At 40.2% G+C, this 12,416-nt stretch overlaps 1 protein-coding gene across 1 annotated transcript in view; it reads left to right on the top strand.

Annotated features, from left to right (window-relative positions):
* Gyg1 (glycogenin 1) overlaps nt 1-12,416 on the top strand; it is a 36,563-nt gene that overhangs the window by 21,723 nt on the left and 2,424 nt on the right. The window contains exon 6 of the mRNA XM_027392104.2: nt 11,509-11,728. Within this exon, the coding sequence (XP_027247905.1) occupies nt 11,509-11,728 (220 nt within the window). The remainder of the gene's footprint in view (nt 1-11,508; nt 11,729-12,416) is intronic.

Here is a 12,416-nt window from a genome sequence, read left to right on the forward strand (position 1 = left end):
GTGTGTGCATGGGTTTAAAAACTGTTTTCTCCAATGAGAAAGTCTTATTTTATGCCTATAGTAGAGACTTTGAGTAGAGTACTAGGAAAAATACCATTAATCTCTTGAAAGCCACTGTGTTACTGCCATTTTAGATTTCTTTTTAATCCACTAACTAATAGCTCTTTAGGTCATATCATTCTATATGAAACATGCCTAAAGCAAAGGTATAGAATCATCTAGTATTGCTTTAGACTACTTCAGAGACTTATTAATCCAATTGATAGACTACAAAGTCTAATTAATAAATAATTTCATATAAACATTTTGATTTTCTCCTTTTACTTGAGTTCAAATATGACTTGAGATATAGTGAAAAACAATTTTTTTTCAACTTCACTACTTTAATTCTTTAATTTAAAGGCTTGGATTAAGACTCTCAAGATTTGATATGACTAAGTCCCCATCAGACATATTTTAAATTATATTTTTCTGAAAGAAATTGACCCTTTAGTGTCTGAAATTCTATGCTCTTGTGTTTCTGACTGATTATATTTCCAATGTCCCTAGAACACCTTTGTCTTGGGCCCATAACTGTTTTCACCAAAATGGTAACATTCTCTCTGTTTCTTTTTACATTTCTACATCTTTACCTAAAATCCTAAAATGTGTTAATTGGGTCACTTCTCCAGCCGTTTATTGGTTTACTTAACTGTTCATTTTCTTGGTGATCCTGAAACCTATACATTGTGTTGTACACCAACCTAACCCATTTGGCAGTAGATTAAGTGTGCAGAGCTTCTTGACCATGTGCTGAGTGCCGAAGAACCAAGTGGTGGCTGCAGATCCCTTGATCCTCTTTTCTGGGTATTGGTAATGCCTATTGGACTTCAGGAGTCCCAGTACGCAATGTGACCTAATCTCTAAGCATTTATCTCTGTTGGGTACTCTGTCCCTGATCTCACTGCTGCCTGCTCTGCTACCAATTGAGTCTCATCAACAAGGAGAATGTTTCCATATCAGACTCAACTCAGCCTTTACTGGTTAGTTTTTGTTTGTTGTATTTTGTTTTAATGCTATTGCTCTTATAGCAAACATCAGGATCTTGCTCATACTAGGCAAATACTCTATTGCTATGCCACACCCTTTAGGCTCCCACACCAGCTTGGAAAGGCATTCTGGTGATAGGCAAACAGGAGTGGAAGGAGTGAGATCCCACAGGCAGAACCTTGGTTGAAAATTGACATCTGAATTAGAGAGGGGTGCATGGAAGGAAAAAAAGGAGATTAAATAGAAGACAAGCCTTTCTCACAGATCTTAAACCCTCATGCTATATACTTTATTTGTCCCATTTGTATCTTTCATTTGCACTATGCAGAATTTTATTAAATTCTGTTGTCATTATTTAAAAAGTAGGGGTTGACCCAGCACCACAATATAAAAATTAAGGAATTTCACATAAAACTTATGCTTCAAGCTTCCTCTGAAATCAAGTATCTTGTGTGATATGTCAGATATTATCATTGGAGTCTGTAGAATGCAAATGTTCCATTTCATAAGGTAGGAAGTTCTTTGGGGATAGGTGGTGGAGATACGCAGTTTGGAGGGGTGTATTAATATCTCAGTGAAACTGTAGACTAGATAAACAGATATAAAAGGATTCCCCCAACCCTGAATGAGATATTTATACTACCCCTTTAAGGCTCATGGAACATTGCAAAAGAAGGGATGGAAGGAATGTAAACACTGGAAAATAGGGAGAAAGGTTATGCAATGCCAGCATCTAGATGGGGCACAGCCACTGTATTCATGAACTCGCAGCAGCTGTGCTTTCTTGCATTGGGCCTACACAAGATAGACTCTGTCAAGTGTCATCCAGGGACATGGAAAAGGCTGCTGGGGCCTTACCCCTAACTGCTGAACTATTGGCTACTGAGAGATCCAGGAAGAAGGAGCGATTATCTTTAGGTGTGCACAAATTCTGAGCTTACCAGAATCCAGTAAATAGGATAGCTCAAAACCCACAGCCACAAAGATAGCCCTAATCAAAATCAGTGGGTTACCCATAAATATAACAAAAGCCATGAATGTGGCCAATTTGTAAAGAAGGCAGAATGTACAGGGGAGGAAGAAAAATAAGAGACAATAGGGGGTGAGAGCAATCAGAAGGCCATATGTACATCTATTGTCAAAAAATAAATATGATTGTAAACAAATAAAAGACATTCAGGAGATAGGTCTGAATGAGACAAAACTATTAGAGCTGTCAGCACATAAAATGTTTATAGCCACAACATAAAATGATGTAACCAAATGGACTGGTAATTGGTAGAAGAATCATGAAGACTGAGCCTGAGGAGAAGGCGTAAGAGAACAGAAGGATACAAGGAGACCCAGGAAGTATGGTATTATAGAAAGCCTCACAATGAAAATGTTTCCAGGAGAAAAGAACACTCCATCCCATCCGTGTGAAGTGCTAAGTAGATAACTTAGAAATAGTACTGCTCATACAATGTAAATGTCACTGGTGACTTCAGCAAGTGTACATGTAGTAGAATGGTGGAGGAGAGACCCTGGCTGAAGAGAGTCTAAGAAAATGGACATGGCTTTCCTAGATAACTGCTTCAGAGAGGAACAGAAAGGGGATGGCAGTCGAGTGGGGTAGTATTACAGTGGTATTCTGTAAAGAGAAAAGGTATTACAACGTATTTCTAGTAATAGGAACGGCATGTGGGGGATGTCATTAAGAAAGCAGAGAACTGAGAAGAGAGCAGGGAGTGCTGTCTTTGAGTGGACGAAAAGGAAGGGATCTAGTGTACACCTGGGGAGCTGTGCTCAGAGGGGAGCCAGGACACTTCATCCTCGGTACAAGCTCCGGTTGGATGGATGGGTGGAGTACAGTCAGATGGTAGAGGCAGAGAAGGCCATGCTGTCCCAGGCGTCTTCCTCTTGACTTTCTGAGATTTTATGGAGAAATGCTGACCTCAGGCACTGTAGCTGACAAAGCTCAATCAAAGCTGTGAAGTCTGCACTGAGTGCTGATGTTCTGGCTTCTGAGACACTATGGAGAGGGTTCACTTGCAAATTTGAGGAAAAACTGAGTATGTCATATTGTGTCTGTGTCTGAATATGGGACAGGAATACTTGTGTATTTCACATTGCTACTTCACTTGGTGTACCACTCCTCCTCAGGGTTAACCATTTAACCATACCTCGTGGACAGTTGAATTGGTGACTTTTGTTAAAGACTTGTACTAGGTCAAGCAAGCCCTGAACTCATTATTTGGCCGATGCTGGTCTCACACTTTTAACAATCCTCTTACCTCAGCTCCTCACTCCAAGTGAAAGATTCCGGGCTTGAGCCATCCTGTCAGGTTCCTGACTTAGACTGTGGATGGGGTAGAGAAGTGCATTTTGGTGAGAGGGGAGGTATTCATCACTAGTAGGAAGAGCTGTTGTGCAGCTGTCTCCACATGTTTATTTGAGCAGGCATGTGAATCAGACAGAGAGCATGAGCCATTTTGGAGTGGGCAAGAGAAGGTCTGGTGTCTTTGGCATGTTTCTAGTGGAGCACCATGCAAGTACTGCTTTCTCTTTCTTAGTATCTCATAAAACATTGTATATAAAAAGTTGACTGATAAATTTGCTTCTGGATGTACCTACTCTCCTGGATTAGTTCCTTTCTGTTCTAAACAAGTCTGTAGCCTCATCTGTGTTACCAACTACTGAACTAGCCATATATTGTCCATCTGATCTTTTGGTAACATCAGGTCACAGGGATTATTTCAACAGCTAACATAAGCACTATTGTTGCTGGCTTGGGTTCAAACTATGTCTTGTGATCTGGATGACTCTTTAGAGATTCTATCAAGTTAAAATTAGAATACTTATTTTAAGAAATGTATGCAAGCTGATACAAATCCCCTTACTGGGTCAGAATAAATTGCTCTGGATAATTTAGAGACAATTGTACCAAACCTCTTTTGTAAATTCCTGGGTGGCAATTTTGTGGATACACCCCGAGTATGTCAGGAAACCTCCTCGTTACTCTTGTCCTAAGCTGGAGTCAACTGAGTGTTATGTTCTTACAGCAACACACCCCTTCCTAGCCACTGGTTAGCTTGCTTTCTTCCAGGTGGTTTACATTATACTCAACTACTGACGCTGATGGGAAAAATATGAAGCTGAGATAACCCTGACTTGCCTGGTTATACACTGTGTACCCACATTTGTATTTAGGCTGTAATTATTAGTTCATTTATTTGTTTGCATGCTTCCAGTGCAAAGGATTAAGCCCAGAACTAGATGCATGCCAGGTAAGTACACTACTGAGTCAAATTCCCATACTGAAAGTCTCAAAAGACTAAGTATTTTCATTTTACTTATGACCTTATTCTTATTTCATTTTGATACAATTCTTTTGGATTTTTACAAATAACCAAAGGATGGGAAATGATTTTTAAGTCATGCCCCTATGACCATAATGTACATGTGAAAAATTATCTGAAACTTGTATCTAGATTAATTGAAACCTTGGATACAAAAAACAGACCAGTGTTTGAGACTATTTGCTCATTGTTTTTGTGTACAAAAAATCTGTCAGATAAATCCTTTAACCTCCTTGGCTATTCTGCTATGCAGCTGGCATACTGTAATATAGGTGAAGGATCACTTAAACTTTTGTGGCCAGTGTGGGACACAGACAGTACTCTGCATACCAAGACAGTCCTACATGATTTCCAAGAGCGTTCTTTGCTGCGACTACCTTACTTAAAACTGCCAACTTTGTTTTCCTTTCCATTCCTGAGTTGCAGTTTGTTTTCCACTCTGCATTGCTTTCCCACCCCTCTGCCTCCATCACCCTTAAGGAGCCACTGGACAGGGCCAGACCACCTTTGTTTAGTGACAACACAGGCACCATCTCTAACATGTTTTCTTTCTCTTGCTCTCCACTACCACCCATTTGTATAATTGCTATGTATGTGGCAGTCCATCCAACTACCAAAATATGTAAGAGTCCTTATTCCTTACTACACGGAAATACGGCTGGCTACAGCTCAGCTGAAGCCCCAAGCAGAAGTCACTGCCTGCTTTCTGTGAGGCCTTGCATCATTCTCCCTTCTTCCGTGCTTTTCTCTGTTTCTACACTCCTCAGTCTTCAGCAACTATTTTTTGTCTTTACTTAAATAATCTGCCCCAATTAGCATTTTAGGAAAGCTACTCAAATCCTACATTTTGTTTTGTTTTGTTGCAGAAATCTGGGGTCATTTGTGCCAAGCTATTTTCCACAGTCCTGATCATTTTTCTTGTCAGGTCAGAAAGGGCAATTGCTCCCACACCTCAGACTCCTTTGAGCAGTGGTTCTCAGTCTGTGGGTTGAGACACCCTTGGGGGTAGAAGGACCCTTTCCCAGGATTGCATAACAGATATCCTGCATGTCAGATGTTTATATTATAATTCATAACAGCAACAAAATTACAACTATGAAGCAGCAATGAAAATAATTTTATGATGGGGTCTCAACAACATGAGGAACTGGATTAAATGGTCTCAGCATTAAAATGGTTGAGAACCATTACCTTAGACTTTAAGCATCTACTTCAAACAAACTTATTAAGAATTTAAGACTGCTTTGTTTATATAAAACAAAGCTATCCACTGGTTCAGTTTTTTTTTTTTCCTGTTAGAGAAGAATAAAGATATTTTGAAGGAAGAGGATCCTTTCTTTATTACAAAAGGTAATGGATTCATGAATGTGGAGCGCAAGGCCTGGGCCACAGTGAAAAGCCTATGGCTATCTCCAAATACCAGTGATGTTGGCATTTACGAGGAAGACTTTGAGTCCCAAGATGAATCCAGGGACGTTGTGGGAGACCTGAAACTCAGGTGCACATTCCTGCCCACAGCAGAGGATTAGACAGTCTGGGAAGATGGGCTGCTTCATTATGTCCTTTTCCCTCATACAGTTCAGAGTCCCAATTTACAGACTGAAATACAGGAGAGCAGCTGGGGAGGCCTTAGATGATTGATGCCCAGCACAATCTATATGGGGGTCACTGTGGACCTAAGAAACACCATGCACTTCTTGTTCTTTTTCCTTTCTTCCCAAATTTGTATAAACTTTATCCTTCTAAGAACAGTCATTAGGTTATTGGTGCTAAGTAATTTCCCTACTGATTACTACTATTGAAGAATCCTTGACTACACCTGACATATTCCCGTTTCTATTTAGATTGGCTGACTGTAGGTGGACAAATTAACATACAGTGCCCTGTAATCTCGAGAGCTGGTCCTGGCAAAAAGCATTGGCTCTGAAGCCAGATGGCCTCAGTTAATCACAGGCTGTTCAGTCCCCAGCCATGCAATTGATCCTTGGCAATTTCTTTAACTTTAAGCCTTGGTTTCCCTATATAGTTAGTTGTCTTGGAGATTAAATGAAGTACATTAATGCAAATGCTAGACAGATTTTAGCATATGTACTTCAAAAATGTGTTGGCTGATTCTTGGTAGCTTACATCTGTGAACTGTGAGACAAGTAGGCTAGAAAGGATAAGTTACTACCTAATGTTTCAGGATATTTTAATTAACTTTGCTACCATGCTATAACACTATAGCATTTATATGAGGTACAGGCTAATGAAAATGTAATTATCAGTATGTAGGTTGAGGTTTAGTGGCTGGCTAATACAGGAAAATAAAATAAGTGCTGTGGCTTCAAGCAGAGAAGTTGCATCAGCGCTGGTAAATTATGAGACCTATGCTTCCTTATGCATTTTTTTGCACGATTTCTACTGCTAGGATGAGACTGTGCCTGTTACCACCTCTGAGGTGCTCAAATGCATACATCTCTGAGACAGAATCCCTCACCATCAATGGAACATTTGCAATAATTTCTTGAATCCTGTCTATCTTTCTCCGGTGTTGTCCCATCTTGACTTCCTGCATAAAGCCCACCTATACTGTCTTGGAATTCCTTCCCATAGCCCTTAATGTCAGGGTGGCCCTAGTGGCCCTGACTTGCTTCCTTACACTGATTATTTTTATGTGACCCATCTTCATGCATGGACAAAAGCTTCCTGTGAACACATACCAAACACAGTGCCTGAGATATAGTTGCTTATTTAGGGCCTAGGATTTCTATCCATTTAAGTATAGACAGTAGGGGGATGAATGAGATGGACAGAAGGGGAGGAAATAAAAAGTCCTATGTATAAAATAGTTTGAGATATCATGCATCTGTTTTCAAAAGAAACATGAGGCAGATTAAGCAAATCTGGAGGAGGAGCTTTCTTTGTCATTTACACTTCTCCTCCATGATCACAGGACAGTTAAGCTCTAGCCTTAGACAAAATTGTCCGTTCTCTGTCATTTATTAGCTATATGACCTTGAATAACTCAGTCCCTTTTAGCTTCATTAATTGAAGCTTACACAATAGGATTAATATTCCCAATCATTCCCTTAGAAAACCTGGATATGTCCCAGACATAACAAAATAGAATTGGGAGGTAGGAAATGTTACCCAGAGGGTCCATGTTATTTTGGCTGTACATCTCACTCAAATATGTTGGATACATATAGGATAAATGTACTAAGTCTAACTTTTGAACCCAGTACACAGGACTTGCACCCCAGTTTCTGTCCAGTATGGCACATGGTTGTGTCCACAGGTGCTCAAGTGACACCTGCCATCTAACTGCTGAAATTCAGTAAAGATACCTGGATGCCATCTATATAAGCTTGAAGTTACAACCTACTGTCTTGAACCTCTGTCCTCCAACACTGACTGTAGTGCCTTGTTTCCCTCTGAATTCCCAAGCACTCAGGGTTCCCATTTACCTTGTGATGCTTCTTGTACTTGCCTTTTTTTTAACTTGGAGACAGGTTCTCACTAAGTAATTTAGTCTGGGCTTGAACTCACTGCATAGCATAAGTAGACCTTGAATTCTAAATCCTTTTGCCTTGTTCTCTCAGGCACCCAGGACTACCTCCCTATACAAACCAGCCCAGCTAGTTGCTGAAATTTATCACCATCTTTTTTATGCTTCTCAAGCATGAAATCCTAGTTGTTCTTTTATTAAAATTAGAGTTATTCATTTTATTTTATTTATATTTTGACAGCATGTATATATGGGCATCACATGCATGCTTAGTGTCTAAGGAGGTCACAGGAGGACATCAGATCCCCTGAAACTGTAATTAAAGATGGTTGTAAACTACCACATGAGTTCTGGGATTGAACCCAGGTCCTCTGCAAGAGCAACAAGTGCTCTTAACCACTGAGTTGTCTCTCCAGCCCCTGTTGTCTGTTTTTAAATTCACAGATTTCCTTCAAGCCAATAAAGGACCAGGCTTATGCATTTAAAGGTACCATTTGTTGTGAAATTTGGTATGCATTACAAAAAAATTACATGTCAAAAATCTCCAGTGTGATGCTGGAGATATGGCTCAGCTGGTAAAGTGTCTGCTGTGCAAGCAATCAGGCCATGTATGGACATCTGTAACCACAGTGCTGGGTTACAGCCCTGCTGTCTCAAGAGTCAAGGAAAGCAATTATGAAAGATACTGAATGTTGCCTTCTTCACACACACTCACACATATGTACACTTCCACATCACTTCATACATATCATGTATTATCTGGAGTGGGCTTTAATTTTACTTTTTGTGCCTATGTGTGTGTGTAGGTAGGTAGGTTTGTACAAGTGAGTGCAGTGACCTTAGAAGCCAGAAGAGGCACTAGACCCCATGAAACTGTGGTGTTTGTGGGTTACCCAGTTTGGGTGGTGAAAACTGAACTCAGATCCTCTCCAAGAGCAGTACATGTTTTTAACCTCTAAGCCGTCTCTCCAGCCCCAACCTGTAGGGTTTTAAAATACCCACCATTCAAGAAACATCATAACATAGTAGGGTGACTTTAGATAATAATGTACTATATATTTCTCAAATGCTAGAAAGATTTTCAAAAGTTTTCATCAAAAGGATATACTTCAGGAAATGAAGGAGTACACTGATCTAATTATGCAATGTGTACATATGTCAAAACACTGCATTACCTCATAAGCAAGTATTTTTTCTTTTTTTAATTTTTTATTATTTTTAATTACTCATATTTATATATCCATCCCCCCCATTCCTCCACCCAACCCACCCTCTAGCTCCTCCCCAGGGATAGTGAGGCCCTCTACCAAGGACCTTCAAAGTCTGTCATATTGTTTGGGGGAGGGTCTAGACCCTCCTTGCTGCATGTGGGCTTGCAATAGTATCCCTCCATAGGGAATGGGCTCCCAAAATCCATTTGTGCTCTAGGGATAAAGACTGGTTCTGCCGGGCATTGGTGGCGCTTGCCTTTAATCCCAGCACTCGGGAGACAGAGGCAGGCGGATCTCTGAGTTTGAGGCCAGGTCTCCAGAGCCAGTGCCAGGACAGGCTCCAAAGCTACACAGAGAAACCCTGTCTCGAAAAACCAAAAAAGAAAAGAAAAAAAGACTGGCTCCGCTGTTAGAGGAGCCATAGACTGTCTTGGGCTCCTAATCCTAGCTGGTATCCACATTCAGAGGGGTTGGTTTGGTTCAATGCTGTTTCTCCAGTTTTATGACTAGGGTCTCCATTCTATCAGTAGGTCAAGTCCACTGTTTCTGCATGTCTCTCCATCCCCATCTTGGCCTCTTTGCTCAATCCTCCTCCCTCTCCACAACTGAATTCCAGTAGTATGGTTCAGTGCTTAGCTATGCGTGTCTGTTTCTGCTTCGAACAGCAACTGGATGAAGACTCTCCTTTCTCTCCCTTCCCCCAGGCTCCAATTTGGTTAGGGGTTCTTGTCCCCATCCCCTTCTTCGAGGGACTATGCAATCTTCTCTTGGGATCCTCCTTGTTTCCCAGCTCCTCTGGCAGTGTGCAATGTTGGCTAATGATCCTTTGCTCTAAGTCTAAAAATAAAAAAAATGAGTGAGTACATACCATGTTTATCTTTTTGTGATTGGGTTACCTCACTGAGGATGGTTTCTTCTAGTTCCATCCATTTGCCTGCAGATTTCAATATTCCATTATTTTTTTCCGCTTAGTACTCCATTGTGTAAATTTACCACATTTTCTCTATCCATTCTTCAGTTGAGGGGCATCTTTGTTGTTTCCAGGTTCTGGCTATTACAAATAATGCTGCTATGAACATAGCTGAACATGTGTGCATTCTTTGGGTATATGCTCAAGAGAGGGATTGCTGGATCTTGAGACAGACTGATTCCCATTTTCCTGAGAAACCACCATACTGATTTCCAAAGTGGTTGTACAAGTTTGCACTCCCACCAGCAATGGAGGAGAATTCCTCTTTCTCCACATCCTCTCCAGCATAGATTGTCATTGGTGTTATTGATTTTAGCCATTCTGACAGGAGTAAGATGGTATCTCAGAGTGGTTTTGAGTTGCATTTCCCTGATGTCTAAGTGTCTTTCAGCCATTTGGCTTCCTCTGTTGAGAATTCTCTATTTAGTTCTGCATTGTTTGGTGTTTTGGTGGCTAGCTTCTTGGGTTGATTGTATATTTTGGTGATCAGCCCTCTGTCAGATGTGGGTTGGTGAATATCTTTTCCCATTCTGTGGGCTGCTGTTTTGTCTTGCTGACTATGTCCTTTGCTTTACAGAAGCTTCTCAGTTTCAGGAGGTCTCTTTTATTATTGTCGGATCTCAATGTTTGAGCTACTGGTGTTATGTTCAGAAAGCAGTCTCCTGCACTAATTTGTTCAAGGGTGCCACCTACCTTCTCTTCTAGGAGGTTCAGTGTGGCTGAATTTATGTTGAGGTCTTTGATCCATTTGGACTTAAGTTTAGTGCATGGTGATAGATATGGATCAATCTGCAATCTTCTACATGTCTGAATCTAGTTATGCCAGCACCATTTGTTGAAGAAGTAAGTATGTATTGCTTAATGTCTTGGCAGATCAGAAGAGACAGCTCTCATCCATTCCTTGTTGAAATTGGAGCCAGGCCACAGATTTGGCAAAGATATCCTTTGTTTCTGGTACTTCTGTAATCAGCAGGCTACAGACAACATGGTTCTGCTGGCAGGAGTGTTTTTACTTCTCAGAGAGGGTAAACACAAACAAGCAAGCTCACAAGGCAATCACATTTCTATCTTCCATTGACCAAATCAAATCCTATGACCATGTTTAGTACTAGGTAAGAAGTGCACCCCCTCTGTGGTGAAAGGAGAGAATGCACATTTACTGTTCAATAACTTCACCTAACGTGTATCGACTGCTTCTAGTTTGACTAGAAGCAATGCAATTTTGACATTGTGATGTCTGCCACTACATAAATACATCTTTTTAGGATGTGTGCCTAAGAGCTTAGATCCTGGGAAGTGCCATGCTCCTTTGACATGAGCATGTCAAAGTATCTCCTTACAGTGGAGTAGTTTTCTTTCAACTCCTACTACAGGATGGAAGGTGCACAACTGAAGCTACACACAGAAAAAAGGTGCTAATACTCTTACTGCTCAGAATCCACTCACCCTTTCTACCCATTCATTTGACAGGTTTGGTGCAAATGCCAAAGTTGTGCACTTCTTGGGACAAATCAAGCCATGGAATTATACTTACAGTCCCCAAACAAAAAGTGTCAAATGTGAATCTCAAGATCCAACTGTGAGTCACCCAGAGTTTCTGAACCTGTGGTGGGACATCTTCACCACGAGTGTTTTACCCCTGCTCCAACACCAAGGCCTTGTGAAAGATACCTGCTCCTATCTAATGATGGTAGGTTCTGTTTGTTTTCATTTGTATTTCACAAAATTCAGAACTGTACTTTTAAAACTTGATATATTGAGAGAATTCAGGAAATCATAGTAGTATTTTAAATAGAGATAGGACTGTATGGGGAAAAGCTATGGCCATCTTAGAGCTGGGAGATGATAACAGCACCTAAAAGCAAAAGTAGATTATGTGGCAAATTTTAAAAAATATGTTTTTGGAATTCTTCAATACATCCATACATTGTAACTATAGAATTCTTGACCCATTGGTCATAAAAATGATGCTTAGATGATTCCTAATATTATAAATCTATACAAAGAAAGAGTGCCTAGGCTAGGCATGTAGCCTAGTAAGGGAATGCTTACATGTGTATGAAAGCCCTACCTTCCATCTCTAGCACTGGGTATGAGAGGTGGGAAGAATGCCATATTTATGGGCGTAGAAACTTGAAACATTTAAATATATCTTTTATTTGCCTCTGCTTAAAAAATGAACTTTATGTGAAAATTATAATAATAGGAATACATAATAAATAATAAATACTGTAGGAATAATCTGATTTCCTATTTTATTCTCCTAAGATCTTGAAATGATCCCTTTTTGGGAGCGGCATGACACTGTAAATTTTATAATAACAACCTTCATTAGCATGTTTTCTGATTTTAAAGGTACTTTTCTGAGGTTTGTTCTT

This window comes from Cricetulus griseus (genome assembly GCF_003668045.3).
Source record: "Cricetulus griseus strain 17A/GY chromosome 1 unlocalized genomic scaffold, alternate assembly CriGri-PICRH-1.0 chr1_0, whole genome shotgun sequence".
Lineage (NCBI taxonomy): Eukaryota > Metazoa > Chordata > Mammalia > Rodentia > Cricetidae > Cricetulus > Cricetulus griseus.